Source organism: Pongo pygmaeus, chromosome 15 (assembly GCF_028885625.2).
Source record: "Pongo pygmaeus isolate AG05252 chromosome 15, NHGRI_mPonPyg2-v2.0_pri, whole genome shotgun sequence".
NCBI lineage: Eukaryota > Metazoa > Chordata > Mammalia > Primates > Hominidae > Pongo > Pongo pygmaeus.
In genome coordinates this window covers 19428646-19447165 of record NC_072388.2, presented here as the reverse complement: position 1 = coordinate 19447165, position 18520 = coordinate 19428646, and the positions used below count along the sequence as shown (strand labels likewise).

At 43.9% G+C, this 18520-nt stretch overlaps 2 protein-coding genes and 2 non-coding genes across 23 annotated transcripts in view; all 4 read left to right on the top strand.

The window, feature by feature from the left end:
• CHD8 (chromodomain helicase DNA binding protein 8) overlaps positions 1-16595 on the top strand; it is a 69573-nt gene extending 52978 nt beyond the window's left edge. For 12 of the 20 annotated variants that reach the window (XM_063651397.1, XM_054448243.2, XM_054448242.1 and 9 more), the window contains 18 exons: positions 241-351; positions 688-884; positions 1146-1345; positions 1427-1607; positions 1688-1777; positions 2054-2157; positions 3807-3936; positions 5876-5951; positions 6416-6470; positions 6649-6856; positions 7274-7482; positions 7564-8283; positions 8506-8654; positions 8954-9256; positions 9818-9931; positions 10122-10301; positions 10701-10817; positions 15620-16595. In XM_063651397.1, the coding sequence (XP_063507467.1) occupies positions 241-351; positions 688-884; positions 1146-1345; positions 1427-1607; positions 1688-1777; positions 2054-2157; positions 3807-3936; positions 5876-5951; positions 6416-6470; positions 6649-6856; positions 7274-7482; positions 7564-8283; positions 8506-8654; positions 8954-9256; positions 9818-9931; positions 10122-10301; positions 10701-10817; positions 15620-16183 (3708 nt within the window). In that variant the 3' untranslated portion in view covers positions 16184-16595. The remainder of the gene's footprint in view (positions 1-240; positions 352-687; positions 885-1145; positions 1346-1426; positions 1608-1687; positions 1778-2053; positions 2158-3806; positions 3937-5875; positions 5952-6415; positions 6471-6648; positions 6857-7273; positions 7483-7563; positions 8284-8505; positions 8655-8953; positions 9257-9817; positions 9932-10121; positions 10302-10700; positions 10818-15619) is intronic. The other 8 variants (XM_054448245.2, XM_063651403.1, XM_054448249.2 and 5 more) reach the window with 3 other exon arrangements.
• LOC129013437 (small nucleolar RNA U6-53/MBII-28) lies at positions 4360-4469 on the top strand. The gene has a single exon (XR_008493913.1). It is a non-coding gene; the product is annotated as a small nucleolar RNA U6-53/MBII-28 (small nucleolar RNA).
• On the top strand, positions 9510-9613 carry LOC129013438 (small nucleolar RNA U6-53/MBII-28). The gene has a single exon (XR_008493914.1). It is a non-coding gene; the product is annotated as a small nucleolar RNA U6-53/MBII-28 (small nucleolar RNA).
• Positions 16596-16876: 281 nt separating the features above from the next.
• The window catches only part of SUPT16H (SPT16 homolog, facilitates chromatin remodeling subunit), a 33125-nt gene continuing 31481 nt past the window's right edge, over positions 16877-18520 (top strand). Inside the window, exon 1 of the mRNA XM_054448254.2 lies at positions 16877-17936. Coding sequence (XP_054304229.2) covers positions 17871-17936 — 66 coding nt within the window. The 5' untranslated portion in view covers positions 16877-17870. The remainder of the gene's footprint in view (positions 17937-18520) is intronic.

The following is an 18520-nucleotide window of genomic DNA, read 5'->3' as shown; positions in this document are numbered from 1 at the left end:
AAATTAGCCAGGAATAGTGGCTTGCGCCTGTAGTCCCAGCTACTCGGGAGGCTGAGGCAGGAGAATCACTTGAACCCGGGAGGTGGAGGTTGCGGTGAGCTGAGATCGTGCCACTGTACTCCAGCCTGGGCGACAGAGCAAGACTGTGTCTCAAAAAAAAATGTTTTTAAAACATAATTGCTGATTTTGCACCACTTAAAAAAAAAAGTCAGCTTTACCTCTGCATTTGTTTTTCTCTAGGCAAGCTTTGTTGCTTCTGAAAACAGGACAGATATTTCTTTGGATGACCCCAACTTTTGGCAAAAGTGGGCCAAAAAGGCTGACCTAGACATGGATCTGCTCAACAGCAAGGTGAGTTTCTTCTTCTTTTAGGGAGGAGGTATCGCAGAAGACCACACTACTTTCAGGAGTCTTTACAGCTACTCTGATTATTTGATGCTAATTGTGGTTTATGCTGGTGTATTGTATACAAGGGCTGTTGTGGATACTTTCTACCTAGGAGGCCCCAGAAAAGTAGTTGTTTTCTGAATAATTTTGCTTTCTGTAGATTATTCTATATGTCATTTAAAAAAATATCTGAGTATCTACACATGTTACATCCAATGTTATTGTAATCCATAATTGTCTTATTCTTTTCCCATGAGCAAATCAGGAAGAGAATTACTTCTCTTTCTGTTCTCTTCATAGAATAATTTGGTAATTGACACACCTAGAGTACGAAAACAAACGCGCCACTTTAGCACTCTGAAAGATGATGACCTGGTGGAATTCTCTGATTTGGAAAGTGAGGATGACGAGCGGCCACGCTCCCGCAGACATGACCGTCATCATGCCTATGGGCGCACTGACTGCTTTCGGGTGGAAAAGCATCTCCTGGTATATGGGTAAGACCCCAACTTACCATTAGAGGTAGTGCATAGTGCATCTCTGTCCTGATAGATACTCTCGGTTTGCCTTTCAAATTGGGGGCTATGATCAAAGAAGGGATAAGGTGAAAAAATATTTGCCTTGGAGGGAGTTTGTTCTGTTTATTCTGTTACCATGTTTTTTAAGATCTTTGTTTCACACCTTTTCAGAGACATGATTCTGAGGGGCAGGGGACTATCATTTCTCAGAAAAATGTTAATATAGTTTCTGTTTTTTAGTTGGGGACGATGGCGAGATATTTTATCTCACGGACGCTTCAAGCGACGTATGACTGAACGAGATGTGGAGACCATTTGTCGGGCCATTCTCGTGTACTGTCTTCTACACTACCGTGGGGATGAAAATATTAAAGGCTTCATCTGGGACTTGATTAGCCCAGCTGAAAATGGCAAGACAAAAGAATTGCAGAATCATTCAGGTAGTTATCAACTCTTTACTTTATGTTTTTCTATAAGTTAATCTAATCCTTTTGAGGTCCAAGGGTTTTTCTCAATCCAAGTCTTTGATGTCTCCCCTTTCCCAGGTCTATCTATCCCTGTGCCTCGTGGACGCAAAGGAAAAAAAGTAAAGTCACAAAGCACTTTTGATATACATAAGGCAGATTGGATCCGGAAATATAACCCTGACACTTTGTTCCAAGATGAAAGTTATAAGAAGCACTTGAAACATCAGTGTAACAAGTAAGCATAGAATTAGCAGACATTTTCCACCTCAAACTTCTACACTGTTACTGAGCCAGCTCTTCCTCTGTCCTTTGTAGGGTGCTGTTGCGGGTACGAATGCTATACTACCTGAGGCAGGAGGTTATTGGAGACCAAGCAGAAAAGGTGTTAGGGGGTGCGATTGCCAGGTAAAATTCTGCTATATTTTTTTGATTTATGCCCTACCTTATTTGAGGAAAGATTGGTTTGCTTATTTCATTTTATGCTATCTTTGGGATACCTGATAATTTAAATCTATATATCAGGTCTTTAATCCTATACTTGACACTAGTGGGAGGAAATAGGGTAGATGCATGAGTATTTAAATTAATGGATACAGGAAGATACCTATAATAACCTTTGCAAGGATTCTCACTTTTAATTTCCTGCATTTCTGTGCTGACTCTGCCCTCTTATACCTTTAGTGAGATTGACATATGGTTCCCAGTAGTGGATCAACTGGAGGTTCCAACAACTTGGTGGGACAGTGAGGCTGACAAGTCGCTGCTCATTGGAGTCTTTAAACATGGTATGTACCTTCTCCTATTCTACTCCTTTCCTACTGAAGATTTATGTTCACGGATGGAACATTTAGCAAAATGCTCCTGAGAAATAACTGAGTTATCTGATTGATCTTCAATAAATTTGAGCAGGAAAGTAGTTCTTAAATATCCAGAGCAGAGCAGTTAGTTCCTATAAATAAATGTTCAAGAAGGGCCAGATGGATAGGTAAATCTCAAGGTAGGGAGCCTCCCATCTGTTCTCTAATCACTGTTAGCAGTGTGTTACTGCACTGTATGCTATGGTAAGTTAGGGTCCCATGAATCAGGACAGGTAATATACCCCAACTATTGTTAATAATAATCACACTTAATTTATATGACTTTCCTCTGGATGCGCACTAGCATAACAATTGCAGTAGATCATCTTGTCGCAGTTGTATTTCTGGGTGAGTAGGCAGAGGGAAAGCTCGATAATGTCACCTCAGAGGCAAAGCACCACCTGCAGGGTGGACTCTTTCTGGATGTTATAGTCTGAAAGAGTGCGGCCATCCTCCAACTGTTTGTTCACAAATATCAGATGCTGCTGGTCAGGTGGGATGCCCTCCTTGTTGTGGATCTTGGCTTTGACATTTTCACTGGTGTCACTTGGCAGGACCTCAAGGGTGATGGTTTTGCCTGTGAGGGTCTTTACAGAGATCTGCATCTCTATGTCAGCTTGGCTGCCTCACTGAAGAGAAAGAGCTGAAAATCTTCTGTTTTTGTACATGTCCCTCCCATTTGTCTACATGTTCAGCAGTCACTCTGATATAGGTATGAGCAGCAGTTTTTGAGTGAAATAAAAGTAGAGTATAAGAAGGGAGACTGACTAGCCAAAACAAAAATGCAGTGGGGGTAAGAATATTTCCTTACTCTTATAGCAGTTTTGCCTAATGCCAAATCCCAGGCACTAAAAGCAGTAAGCGTTAACTTTCAGCCAAGTGACTTTGTGAATTAGAATGTCTTTTTTTTAAAAGAATACTTTTTTTTCCTATAAAATAAAAGTAATGGCACTTAATCTACATCTTTTTTGAGACATTTAATGGGATAAATAAAACTGCAGGTGCCAGGCATGGTGGCTCATGCCTGTAATCCCAGCACTGGCCAAGGTGGGCAGATCAGGCGATCAAGACTATCCTGGCTAACATGGTGAAACCCTGGCTCTACTAAAAAATATAAAAAATTAGCTGAGTGTGGTGGTGGGCACCTGTAGTCCCAGCTACTCAGGAGGCTGAGGCAGGAGAATGGCGTGAACCTGGAAGGCAGAGCTTGCAGTGAGCCGAGATCACACCACTGCACTCCAGCCTGGGCGACAGAGTGAGATTCCATCTCAAAAAATAAATAAATAAATAAATAAAAATAAATAAAACTGCAGGCAAGGCATAGTGGCTCACACCTGGAATCCCAGCACTTTGGGAGCCTAAGGCTGTCAATCACTAGTTAAAAACTCTTCATGATTCTAAATTGCTATAAAAATGTTAAATATAGTAATAAACCCAGTAGTTGTCCAAAATAACATTCTATGTTTTCCATTATGAGCAATATAGAACATATTCTAATTATTCCAGCAGCATATAAAGTAAGCATAAAGGCAAAACAAATCTCTCATTTTCTTCAACTATGACCCTTTTTCTTCTAGGCTATGAGAAATATAATACCATGAGGGCAGACCCAGCCTTATGTTTCCTAGAAAAGGCTGGCCGACCAGATGACAAAGCAATTGCAGCAGAACATCGAGTGTTGGATAACTTCTCTGACATAGTAGAAGGGTGAGCATTAGTATTTATTCTTTTAAAACTCTAACTTGTGCCGTGAGATAACTCTAGCCTTGACTGAACCCAATGGGATTCTTAATTGTAATTATACTCAAAAGTGATAGATCCTTAGCAAAAATAGGACCAGCAGAAAGGACTCCATAAACTGCATAAACCACATGTTGCCATAAGATAACATCTGAGGGTGAAAATGAATGTCACTTGTAAATGACATTTATTTGATGTTCTGTTTGGTTTGGTTTACAACACTCTTCTGTACAGCTACAGTAGCTGAGAGTTTAACTGGTCTCTTGAAAGATAACAGCCAGCAGCTCTCATATGTTGCTTCTATGGAAGAGCCTTAGGCACTTTCAGCCCTGGTTTATCACCTCCCAATGGTACCTGACACATAAAGGTATTATTTTGCCTGAAAACATGTCCCAGTGATGAGTTGCCATGCTAATACTGAGCCACCAGGTAGGGCAGTGTTGCCCTGGTTTGGGTGCCAGTGAGTTTAACAAAACTTCTCACATGAAGATCTGAGGGGCATGTGAAACAGTTGGCTTAATTAATGAATACCTCCCCATTCCATCATGACTGAGAAATTTCTCTTTGATGATCACACCCTCAGTTTGCCTAGTGTAGGACCCTCAAAGGAAATTGGGTTATTTATTCATTGCAAATCGTTTATGCCACCTGTCTGCTCAGAAGAACAAAGTAATAAAAACAAAAAAGCATGAACCATACAAATGAAATAATAAAAAGTAAATAGTTGGGTAGGAGGAAGAATTACATAGTAAAAGTCAAGAAAAAGGAACTGTGTTGATCAAAGTGTTTCAAATTCAAGCAATTATGAATGGTACATTGTCAATTTCTTGTAATTATTTTTATTCCATTGGATGCTATACCAGACTGACCCAAAGTTTTGCACCTGGCCTGCCATTCCTGTAAACACCAAATTAAATACTGGGCCAGGCACTGTGGCTCATGCCTGTAATCCCAGCCCTTTGGGAGGCCACAGTGGGTGGATCACAAGGTCATCAGTTCGAGACCAGCATGGCAAATAAGGTGAAACCCCGTCTCTACTAAAAATACAAAAAAATTAGCCAGGAGTGGTGGCGCATGCCTGTAATCCCAGCTACTCGGGAGGCTGAGGCAGGAGAAACACTTGAACCCAGGAGGCAGAGGTTGCCGTGAGCCAAGATGGCACTACTGCACTCCAGGTAATGGAACAAGACTCCATCTCAAAATAAAAATAAAAATAATAAATAAATAAAGGACTAGTCCAGGATGGGATCACTTGAGCGCAAGAGTTTGAGACCAACCTGAGCAACATGGTGAAACCCCATCTCTACTAAAAATACAAAAATTAGCCTGGCATGGTGGTGGGCACCTGTAGATCCCAGCTACTCAGCAGGCTGAGGCAGGAGACTCACTTGAACCCAGGAGGCACAGGTTGCAGTGAGCTGAGATCGTGCCGCTGGAATCCAGCCTGGCCTACAGAGTGAGACTCTGTCTCAAAGAATATATATATAAAAATAAAAATAAGACCAGGCGCGGTGGCTCAACTCCTGTAATCCCAGCACTTTGGGATGCCAAGGCGTGTGAATCATTTGAGCCCAGGAATTTGAGATGAGCCTGGGCAATATGGTAAAACCCCGCTTCTACAAAAAATATAAAAATTAGCCGGGTGTGGTGGCACACACCTGTAGTCCCAGCTACTCAGGAGGCTGAGGGAGGAGGATCGCTTGAGTCCAGGAGGTTGAGGCTATGGTGAGCTGTGATAGGGCCATGACACTCCAGCCTGGGCAACAGAGTGAGATCCTATCTCAAAAATAATACTAGTAAAGATTATTTCATGCTGGATATATGTGTGGCTGGGTCTTCATCCTAGGTCCCCTTAGTGATAGAAGATACATTATTAACATTTTGTTGTGCCTCTGCATAATTTTAGGGTTGACTTTGATAAAGATTGTGAAGATCCTGAATATAAACCACTCCAAGGTCCCCCAAAGGACCAAGATGATGAGGTAAGGAATTCTCATTTGAGTCTCACTTTTTTCTATTACTAAATAGTTTTAAGTCTTCAACCATTCTCTGAATCTTGAAATATATTGGTTAATTTATAATACAAAATGGAAAATGAATTATACCATTTGAGAACAGAAAGTATTAATGGAAAGGACTGTAATGCCAGTCAGGGGAGATCAGGGATAACTTTGTGGAGGAGCTGGACACTGAAAGATATTATTTGACTGATAAATTCCTGACTTCTATTATCTGCGAGTCATTAATAGGAACTCACCTTTCAGGTTCTACTTTCTTGTTCTTTTAGTTGATTGTTTCCAAGTTTTTGTGGGGATATATTTCTTTAGAAGTTTTTCTTGATCCCTTGGTGCCATAGAAGGACACACACAAGAAAGTGATTTCAGAGTGCCAACTTCCCCCCCTTTCCCTCCCCGCTCCATCCTATTGGGTGGATCTCCTTCTCTAGGGTGATCCCTTGATGATGATGGATGAGGAGATCTCAGTGATTGATGGAGATGAAGGTAAACTTCTAGGTCAACTAGTATAATTCTGTGTGGGGTGGTGGGTTGGGGAATTATTCACTGAATTCTGTCCTATCCTGGGATTTCTAAGAGCTTTGCCTTTGGGTGGGTTAAAATACTAGTATTGCCTCTACTACCCTTGTTATACTTCCTATTCATTCTACTTTGTTTTCCACAGCCCAGGTGACCCAACAGCCAGGCCATTTGTTCTGGCCTCCAGGCTCTGCCCTAACAGCTAGGCTTCGGCGTCTCGTGACAGCATATCAGCGCAGCTACAAGAGAGAACAGATGAAGATAGAGGCTGCAGAACGTGGGGACCGGCGAAGACGGCGTTGTGAAGCAGCCTTCAAGCTGAAAGAAATTGCACGGCGGGAGAAACAACAACGGTAAAATATAGCTGGGAACTTGTGCTGATCTATGTTTTCAGTTATGGTCCCTATACTGAAAGCCATCTCAGGAAGGATTTATTTGGAATTCTCTACAGAGGGACCATCTTTTCTGCCTTGGGTAGTTAAACCTGTAGAAATTAAAACCTCACTTGTATGCAGTAATCATTAACTCTCAGGTAGGTCTCCTGTGTAGACATTTTCATTGATATTTGTGTCTTTTTCCCCCTTGGCTCTGTAATTCTTACTCATTACAGAGTACCTCTCACTACCTCTTCTGGGCCTTTTTTTTTTTTTGCGTCTACTTTCAATTTTTGTGTTTTCAGATATTCTAAAACACATTAAAAAATAACCAGTTTTCTTGTGTTCTTCTGATGTGTTCTTCTGATTATTGTTGCCCTACTTTTCCTTTTGTAGATGGACAAGGCGTGAACAAACAGATTTTTATCGAGTGGTGTCTACGTTTGGTGTGGAATATGACCCTGACACGATGCAGTTCCATTGGGATCGCTTCCGCACTTTTGCTCGACTAGACAAAAAGACAGATGAAAGCCTTACCAAGTACTTCCATGGCTTTGTGGCCATGTGCCGCCAAGTATGCCGCCTTCCCCCAGCAGCTGGAGATGGTAAGCAAGATTGCAGAGTGGGTGGGGGTGAATGCGAACAGAAGCAACTCTGTTGATTTCTTCTACTCCTGTCTCTTGCAGAACCCCCAGACCCTAATCTCTTCATTGAGCCCATCACTGAGGAGAGAGCCTCACGGACTCTCTACCGTATAGAATTGCTTCGGCGCTTACGGGAACAAGTTTTATGCCACCCCCTTTTGGAAGATCGGCTGGCATTGTGTCAGCCTCCTGGTCCTGAATTGCCCAAATGGTGGGAGCCTGTTCGGCATGATGGGGAGCTTCTAAGAGGGGCAGCCCGCCATGGGGTGAGCCAAACAGACTGCAACATCATGCAGGACCCAGACTTCTCTTTTCTGGCTGCCCGTATGAATTATATGCAGAACCATCAAGCAGGAGCACCAGCTCCATCCTTGTCACGCTGCTCTACTCCACTGCTGCACCAGCAGTATACCTCACGCACTGCCTCACCATTGCCCCTGCGCCCAGATGCTTCTGTTGAAAAGTCACCCGAGGAGACAGCTACCCAGGTCCCCAGTCTGGAGAGTCTGACTTTAAAGCTAGAGCATGAGGTGGTGGCCAGGAGCCGACCAACCCCACAAGACTATGAGATGCGAGTATCCCCCTCTGATACTACCCCTCTGGTTTCCCGGAGTGTTCCACCAGTCAAACTGGAGGATGAGGATGATTCGGACTCTGAGCTGGACTTGAGCAAGCTGTCACCATCATCTTCTTCTTCCTCATCCTCTTCCAGCTCCAGCTCCAGCACTGATGAGAGTGAGGATGAGAAGGAAGAGAAGCTAAGTGAGTGCATGTCACAGGCTGTTGGCCCTCTTCCCTATTTCCCCCTCTCTTCTCTTTCCCTTTTCTAAATGCATCCTCTTGAGAGAGATTTGGATTTTGATTTGATAAAATGTCAAAAGAGTGCCATTCTTTGGACCTTTATTCAAAGCCCATATAATACCATTACCATATGACATTATTCTTATATCTTTTCTCAATACATTCTATGGGATCTCTTACCAGCTGACCAGTCCCGCTCAAAGCTCTATGATGAAGAGAGTCTCCTGTCCCTCACTATGTCCCAAGATGGATTCCCAAATGAAGATGGAGAACAAATGACCCCTGAGCTTCTGCTACTGCAGGAAAGACAAAGAGCCTCTGAGTGGCCCAAGGTAACAAACAGCCTCATCCCTGGACATGTAGAGTCCAGAAATACAGTGTAACATTATATCCAGGGAAAAAGGAACATATGGTTCTGGTTTTTTAAAATTGTGTTTATTGCTGCATGTTTTGTTTTTTTTTTTTTCCAGGAAACTTCCCAGTCAACTTAGGAATCTTAATAGTATTAAGTTCCTCTTTTCTGCCTTATGATTTTTACCCATCCTGGTAGTGATGGCACTATTGAGTATCACAGGATCACACAGCTCGTACTCGGACTCTTCAAATGGTATTTCTTTCTTTCCCCATTCAGGATCGTGTCCTGATAAACCGTGTTGACCTCGTCTGCCAGGCTGTACTCTCAGGGAAGTGGCCTTCTAGCCGTAGGGGCCAGGAAATGGCAACAGGAGGAATTTCGGGGCCAGGCAACCACCTGCTAGACAGTCCCTCATTGACTCCTGGAGAATATGGTGACTCTCCAGTCCCCACACCACGAAGTAGTAGTGCAGCTTCCATGGCAGAGGAGGAAGCATCCGCAGTCAGCACAGCGGCAGCCCAGTTCACCAAACTTCGCCGAGGCATGGATGAAAAGGAGTTTACAGTTCAAATCAAAGATGTAAGCTCAGCATTTGGGCATTGGGAAGTGGAGAAGGAGGCTGGAATCCTTGCTGAAACTAATTTTACTAATAGGTTACTAAACTCATTTGGTTAGCTAATTTTAAAAATGAGAAAACAGAGCTTACAAAGATCCATTTAGGAAGAGTCATTTTTCCTGGTTGTTTTCCTTATTGAACCGTATTGATTATTAATCCTATGAATATTCAACAAAAGTTTCTTAAATTAGTATGCTTAGGAGTAGCAGGATTTTGCCCCTGTGATGAGTTGCCATGCTAATACGGAGACACCAGGTAGGGAGTTTTACCCTAAATTGGGTGTTGTTGAAATAAACTCTTTCTCATAAATGCTGAGGGGCACTAGGTGAAGAAGTGAAATCTTTCTAAGGAAAAAGTGTGTATGTTTTCTTGTATTTCTAATTTTACCCTTTAGTCAGATGGCCTTCCTTCTCACCATCATTGGGCAAGAGGATGACCTATAGCCCACATCCCTCAAAGCTTAATCTTTACTTTGAAAAAACATGTACCATATGATGTCTTAGGTGGGTGGGTTGTCTTCCTAGGAGGAAGGATTGAAGTTAACATTCCAGAAGCACAAGTTGATGGCAAATGGAGTAATGGGAGATGGACATCCACTGTTTCATAAGAAGAAGGGGAACAGAAAGAAGCTAGTAGAGGTGAGTGGCAAAGAAAGTCTTTAACCTGATGATCAGATTGTCTTTTTATTCCCAATAATTGATGAAGGCAGTGGGATTGAGGGAATGGAAAATACTAAAGTCATTTCATGACTGCCATGGGCTCTGCTCCCCCTCCCTCCCTCCCCCAAAGAAGAGTATGTGCTCATGGGGGTGGATTCTGGGTTTGCAGCTGGAGGTGGAGTGCATGGAAGAGCCTAATCACCTTGATGTGGACCTGGAGACCCGGATCCCTGTCATCAATAAGGTGGATGGTACTTTGCTGGTGGGTGAGGATGCCCCTCGCCGGGCTGAACTGGAGATGTGGTTACAGGGTCATCCAGAGTTTGCTGTTGATCCCCGATTTCTAGCGGTGAGTGGCAGTCCCATCCAGCAAGATTTAAAGTCATTCCTTTGGTATTTAAGCTGCATGAGAAAGAGAAAGCATGACATACTGTATCATCGTTTCTGTATCTGCAAGATAAGGGTAATAATTAATAATACCCAGTCTTCCAACCTCACAATTGTTGTGATGCCCAAAATAAAATAATGTTGAAGTACTTTAAGTGCTAGGCAAATATTTACTATTGAACTATTATATAAACCACCTAATATTTTTTGGAGAGATCCCACTTAATGGCAGTTTTCCACTAGGATGAATCCTTTATCTATGTAATAAGTGTTTATTATCAAACAAAAGACACTAGTACTTTAATAATTACTCCAGAGAAGATTTCTATTCCTCTAGGATAACTGATTTTTTCTATTGCAGTATATGGAAGATCGCAGAAAACAGAAGTGGCAAAGATGTAAAAAAAATAATAAGGCAGAATTGAACTGTTTGGGAATGGAACCAGTACAGACAGCTAACTCTAGAAATGGGAAAAAGGTGAGAGAAATTGCAGCATTACCACTCTGTTCCCACACTAGATGTGAGATTACAAGGCTTTCAATGATGATTGTGACTAATGTTATTTATCTTCTTTCCTATGTTTGTTTGTGCGAAGAATTATCTTGAGTTCACCAATAAGGAAACCGGAGTTTTCTGGGGGTTTTTTTTTTTTTTTGAGATGGAGTCTCACTCTGCTGTCATGCAGTGGCGCAATCTCGGCCTACTGCAACCTCCACCCGCCGGGTTCAAGCAATTCTGCGTCAGCCTCCTGAGTAGCTGGGATTACAGGCACCTGCCACCGCGCCTGGCTAATTTTTGTATTTTTAGTAAAGATGAGGTTTCACCATCTTGGCCAGGCTGGTCTTGAACTCCTGACCTCGTGATCTACCCGCCTCGGCCTCCCAAAGTGTTGGGATTACAGGCCTGAGCCACTGCACCTGGCCCAGAATATTTTTATCAGTATTTTTGCAGTCCTGTGGTATCTTCATCTCTAGGAGAGCATAACATTCTAAAAACTAACTTTAGTATTTGATGCATATGAAAATTTAAGAATTAGTAAGATGGGTTAGAGAGAACATTCAGAACTTACTCTGTTCTTCTGTTGAATAACTAAGGGATTTTGGACAAATCCTTTAACCTTTTCAGTTTTTACAGCCTGAAAAGTGAGAGTTTTAAAGCAATTTCTTAAGTTTTCTGTTTTTTTGAGACATGGTCTCACTCTGTCACCCAAGCTGGAGTGCAGTGGCACCATCTCAGCTCACTGCAACTTCTCCCTCCCCTGGTTCAAGCCATTCTCCTGCCCAGCCTCTCAAGTAGCTGGGATTGCAAGCATTCACCACCAGGCCAGGCTAATTCTTTGTATTTTTAGTAGGGACGAGGTTTCACCACGTCGGCCAGGCTGCTCTGGAACTCCTGGCCTCAAGTAATCCACCCGCCTTGGCCTTCTGAAGTACTGGGATTACAGGCTTGAGCCACCGCACTCGGCCTTAAGTTTTCTAATTCTATATATTTTAGAAGTGTTTGGAGAGGTCTACTAAGGAAAATAGTCATGAGATTTCCCAATATATAAAGGTTGAGAATCACTAATAATATGTCAGTAATGGAAAAAGCAGAGGAAACTATGTTTTGTAATTCATAATAAATTTGTCCATTAAGTTATTCTATATTTTCAAATTTACTTATACTTTTATGATGGATAATAGTCCATTTGGTGGATTAAGTACCCACAGTTTATTCTTTCCACCAAATTACAACTGCAAAAGTTTCTCTTGGCTATGCTTACCTTACTTTCTGCAATAGTTGTTTTTTTTTTTTTTTAATCTTTTATTTTTTTGAGACAGAGTCTTGCCCTGTCACCCAGGCTGGAGCGCAGTGGCACAATCTCAGCTCACGGCAACCTCTGCATCCCTGGTTCAAGTGATTCTCTTGCCTCAGCCTCCCAAGTAGCTGGGACCACTGGTGCATGCTACCATACCCGGCTAATTTTTGTATTTTTAATAGAAACAAGGTTTTGCCATGTTGGCCAGACTGTTCTCAAACTCCCAACCTCAGGTGATCCACCTGCCTCAGCCTCCCAAAGTACTGGGATTACAGGCATGAGCCACTGTGCCCGGCCAATAGTTGTAATTTTGTTTGTTTGTTTGTTTGTTTGTTTGTTTGTTTGAGACGGAGTCTCGCAGTGTTGCCCAGGCTGGAGTGCAATGGACTGATCTCAGCTCACTGCAACCTTCACCTCCCAGGTTCAAGTGATTCTCCTGCCTCAGCCTCCCGAGTAGCTGGGATTACAGGTGCATGCCACCATGCCCAGCTAATTTCTGTATTTTTAGTAAAGACAGGGTTTCACCATGTTGGTCAGGCTGGTCTCGAACTACTGACCTTGTGATCCACCCGCCTCAGCCTCCCAAAGTGTTGGGATTACAGGCGTGAGCCACAGCGCCTGATCAATAGTTGTATTTTTAAAGCATATGTAAATCATTGTTTTAAATGACATAGAGTCATTTAAAATGGATTAGCACTTGTGTATACTTGCCTTATCTAATTATTCCCCCATTTGATCTTCTATAGAAATCTTTATACACATATAGTCATCCCTTGGTATCTGTGAGGGATTGGTTCCAGGACCCCTGCAGGTATCAAAATCCATGGACGCTCGAGTCCTTTATATATAAAATGGTGTAGGGCCAGGTGTGGTGGCTCTTACCTGTAATCCCAGCACTTTGGGAGGCTGAGGCAAGAGGATCACTTGTGCCCAGGAGTTCAAGACCAGCCTGGGGACCCCAGTGGGACCTTATCTCTACAAAAAATTAGCTGGGCATGGTGGTGCAGTCCTCTAGTATCAGCTATGTGGAAGCTGAGGCAGGAGGATCACTTGAGCCCAGAGGCTGAGACTACAGTGACCCATGATCATGTCACTGCACTCCAGCCTGGGCAATAGAGTGTGAGACCCTATCTCAGAAATAAATAAATAAATAAATAAATAATAAAAATGTAGTATTTCCATGTAACCTACACACTTCCTCTGATATACTTTAATCTCTTGATTACTTATAACACCTAACACAATATAAATGCTATGTAAATAGTTGTTACACGGTATTGTTTTAAAATTTGTAGTATTTTCTCTTGTTATTTTTTAGTTTCTTATTGTTTTCAAATATTTTCAATCCACAGATGGTTGAATCCATGGATATGGAAGGCTGACTATGTGCATACACATATATTTATGTGTCTATATAACCACATGGAATATCTTTTAACAAAATTAATTTTAAAGTAAACTATCAATATTTTGCATTTAACAAGTTTGAAACATAAAATATATGTAGATTTATGAGGCTTATTTTTATATTGATGGAAGTGTTACCATGGGAGAATGTTTCAGTTTTCCCTGTTAGCCTTGATGAGAACAAGAGTGCAATAAACAGAATGGTTGATATGGGAAAGGCTGGTGGCTAGAAGGCTAATGCCATCTCTGTCTTCAATTTAACATTATAGAGCAGCCTGTAAGAAGGGCTTTTCCTTCACTGTTACCTATTTTTACCTCAAGTACTTCTGCTACTCCCTTATAGTCAATTGAAACTCTTAAGAAATATCATAGAAAATCACAGAAAATCCTAATATGACTAGTACAAAATTCTTTTCTTTTTTTTTTTTTTTTTTTTTTGCTTGAGACAGAGTCTCGTTCTGTCACCCAGGCTGGAGTGCAGTGGCATGATCTCAGCTCACTGCAACCTCTGCCTCCTGGGTTCAAGCGATTCTCCTGCCTCAGCCTCCTGAGTAACTGGGATTCCAGCCATGCACGACCACACCCAGCTATTTTTTTTTTTTTTGAGACAGATTTCACTCTTGTTGTCCAGGCTGGAGTACAATGCCGTGATCTCGGCTCACCGCGATCTCCGCCTCCTGGGTGCAAGCGATTTTCCTGCCTCAGCCTCCCCAGTAGCTGGAATTACAGGCATGCGGCACCATGCCCAGCTAATTTTTTGTATTTTTAGTAGAGATGGGGTTTCTCCATGTTGGTCAGGCTGGTCTTGAACTCCCGACCTCAGGTGATCCGCCTGCCTCAGCCTCCCAAAGTGCTGGGATTACAGGCGTGAGCCACCATGCCTGGCTGACTCCCGGCTAATTTTGGTATTTTTAGTAGAGACAGAGTTTCGCCATGTTGGCCAGGGTGGTCTTGAACTCCTAACCTCAAGTGATCCGCCTGCCTCAGCCTCCCAAAGTGCTGGGATTATAGGCATGAGCCACCACGCCTGGCCCAGAATTCTTAATATAGAATTGACAGTGAATCTAGCACTACGTTATTCCTGGGACCTGCAGGAATAACTTCTATCTTCAGTGAACTTAATCAGAATGTTTAGTTAGAACATCTAGAAGAAGCCATTTAAAATTCAGTTATATGTTTTTTATCAATGTGGAACAAAAATTATTTTATTAAATTTAGTGAGGAGTTTCTGACAGTTTTTTTGGTGTTCTAGACATGTAGAAGTCTTTATGTGATCTGTCTTGAATTTACCCTGCTTTGATGTGCTAATAGAGGATATCATTGTAAATGTCAATTCACATAGTAAGAACAAGTGAACAACTTGCCATCAGGAGATACGAGTGATTTTGTGTTTTTTTTGTTTTGTTTTTTTGAGACGGAGTCTCGCTGTTGCCCAGGCTGGAGTGCAGTGGCACGATCTCAGCTCACTGCAGGCTCTGCCCCCCAGGGTTCACGCCATTCTCCTGCCTCAGCCTCCCGAGTAGCTGTGGGACTACAAGCGCTCGCCACCTCGCCCGGCTAATTTTTTGTATTTTTAGTAGAGACGGGGTTTCACCGTGTTAGCCAGGATGTTCTCGATCTCCTGACCTCGTGATCCGCCCGCCTCGGCCTCCCAAAGTGCTGGGATTACAGGCGTGAGCCACCACGCCCGGTCACAAGTGATTTTTTTTAATGTGCATTTACTAATTCATTGTCTTACCCATACCCCTTCTTAACAAAGGTAAGCATTTGTGGAATGGTTGACTGAAGTAAAGATACAATATAGTCATGGGGAAAAAAAGCAAAAACTGGTTAATATGAATTTTGGTACAAAATCATTGATCTTAACTTTAGTATCAGAATGTTTCAACCACCTAAGTCCAGCATTTCCTCCTTCCCATTACTACCAATCAAGCCTAGTATGGCTATGCTTGTTTTGCCTCTTCTAAGGTACATTCAGTAAAAAAGCATTGTAAGCTAGGACTCCGTTGGCTTTGGTTTCTTTTCTTTTTTCCCCCTTCCTTTCTTTTTATTATCTTCTATTCCCTCCTCCTAGGGTCATCACACTGAAACGGTGTTCAACCGGGTTTTGCCAGGGCCTATCGCACCAGAGAGCAGCAAGAAGCGGGCCCGTAGGATGCGACCAGACCTTTCTAAGATGATGGCCCTCATGCAGGGTGGAAGCACTGGGTCTCTATCTCTGCATAACACGTTCCAACACAGCAGTAGTGGCCTACAGTCTGTGTCATCTTTGGGTCACAGCAGTGCCACTTCTGCATCTTTGCCTTTTATGCCATTTGTGATGGGTGGTGCACCATCATCCCCTCATGTAGACTCCAGCACCATGCTTCATCACCACCACCACCACCCCCATCCCCACCATCACCACCATCACCATCCAGGCTTGAGAGCCCCTGGCTACCCGTCTTCACCAGCGACTACCGCCTCTGGTACTACCTTGCGGTTGCCACCACTGCAACCTGAGGAGGATGACGATGAGGATGAAGAAGATGATGATGACTTATCTCAGGGCTATGATAGCTCAGAAAGGGACTTCTCACTCATTGATGATCCTATGATGCCAGCTAACTCAGACTCCAGTGAAGATGCTGATGACTGAAGCCCCAGCATGGGCCCCATTGCTTGGGCGGCTGCTGTATTTTCATTTACTCTGGCCCTTGGACTATGGAAACGTGGGAGGGGCAGGGGAGATGTGGGGAAGTCCAGGACTCCAGGAGGTGAAAAGGAAAAAAAAAAAAAAGTACCTGATTGCTCCCAATTATGAGAGGATTGGGTGGGCAGGGGAACTCCTAAAATAATACATGACCACTTCCTCATTTCTGGGGAAGGAAAGGAGACTAGAGCAGCTGGTGCGCTCACCCCTCCCTAGTCACCTCCATTAACCACAGACTACGTAGCGCTGGCCCTAGCCTCTGGCAGAGCCTGTTCCTGGCCGAACTGTGGATACAGCTGGAGGGTCAGGAACTGTTACCTTCCTTCCCCTTGGCATTAATAAATTTAAGTTAATCCTTTTCCACTCTTCCTTTGTTCTATGTTTGCTCAAACCCAGGGTATTGATTTTGAGTTGTTAATGGTGGGTAATTTCAGCACCACTTTCCTTAAGTTCAATACTATCCATACTAAATTGCCTTAGAGCAGACAAGTCATCTGTACTCCTCTAAAGGGTATATATAAATGTAGACTGTCCAGCTGGCTAAAGGCAAGGGAATTATGTAAGGTAAATGGTAGGTAGGCAAACTTCTGGATTCAAACTCCCAAGTTTTTAGAAGAGACAGGGAGCAAGAATGTCATCAGGAACCATTTATGTTTTGTTTGTAATTAACTGAAGTAACGGTTATTTGGGGGAAGCCATAGAATAGTGCCAGTTTTCATGAACTGCAGCAAGGGGACTGGCCGACTGGAAGGATGCTGCCACGACTTGGGCTCAGGGGGTGGGGTTGTGGGAAGGAACTAAAAGTTTGTAGAGCCCCTCAAGTCATCTGTTTCCTCTGACTTAGACCATCCTACTGCTCAGTGAAAGCTTGCGCATATTATTTTTTCCTTTCGAAAGCTAGGTTCCTCCCCTAGCTTGGGTCGTAGTTTATCACGAGGCTGGGCTCCATTCCCCTGGTATCAGTTCTCTGTCCCCGCGGAGCGCTTGACCCAGCATCCTGGCACCGAGGATCCCTCCAGTCCTGGAGCAGTTAAAGGCTTTTGCAGTCCCATCATTTCTAGGAGGGGCGCATGCCCAGTTACACTGTAGTAGTCCCACTTTTATCCCACGCTAGATCCCGCTCTTTCCGCTCCCCCTTCCTTTGCAGATGGGGTGGAGCTATTACACCCGCGCGCGGCAGCTCTTGTGGGGCGGGGCAGGCACCGCCTACTTCGCTTCGCCTAGGGACTGCCGCCTCGGCAAAGTCTGAGGTCCTGGAAACCGCCGCTGAGCTGAGAGTTAATAAGGGCGGAGGCAGAGCGTCACGTGACGACGTCGATTCGCGTGCGGCAGTGGCGAAGTTGACAAGAAAACCCCGCGAAAATCGACTCTTTGCATCGCACATTTTGTTGATTTTCCCCCGTTTTTCTTTCTCTCTTTCCCCCGTCCATCCGAAAAAGGATTGGAATAAAAAAAAAAAAAAAAAAAAAAAAAAAAACCCTAACGCTGTCGGGACCCGGAAGCGGAAAGGGCATCTTTGAGGTCGATACTTCCGGGTCATTGGGGGAGTGCGGGATTCCTGGGCCGAGAGCGGGTGGCGGAGCCGGGACCTCGCGTGATTCTCGGAACCCGAGGAGAAGCGGCGTCCGGGGCTATGGCTGTGACTCTGGACAAAGACGCTTATTATCGGCGAGTGAAGAGACTGTACAGCAATTGGCGGGTGAGGAAGATCCTGTAATTTTTCCTAGGGAGCCCCCTCAGCCATCCCATAATAACCCTGTTTCTCGGCGCCCTTTTTTCTCTTTCGGTCAGGAATTCCCGGGTTCTGTGCCTCACCCTTTTCGTTGCTCCCGAATCATTCACTGGAGGCGGCCACGAACGCTGCCCCTTAACAGGGAATCCCCCGCATTCACCCTGTCCTGCGGCCATCACCATCTTCCCCGCGTGCCAGCCTTGGTCATGCATAGCAGTACTTCTCGCAGTCCCTTCCCGCCCTAGAAGAGGCAACATCCTTCCCTCCTACTCCGTGGTCACGTCTTGCTGCTCCCTCCTGTCGTGTTCTCACGCACCCACGCACTCGCTCTGTCCCTCCAGAACCACAATATTCCACCCCTGGTCCCGCCAGGATTATAACCGTCTTCGTAAAGGAGAGATATAAGGGCAAGGAGGATGTCAATCGGGTTCTTAGCGTTTATCGTTTGCGGGGCTTTTGCTGGAGTTAAAAAAAGAAATACTGCTCACGCGCAACGCCTCATGTTCTAGGCCCTGCTGTGGGTTACAGAGAGGGACCTAACGCTGAAAGCC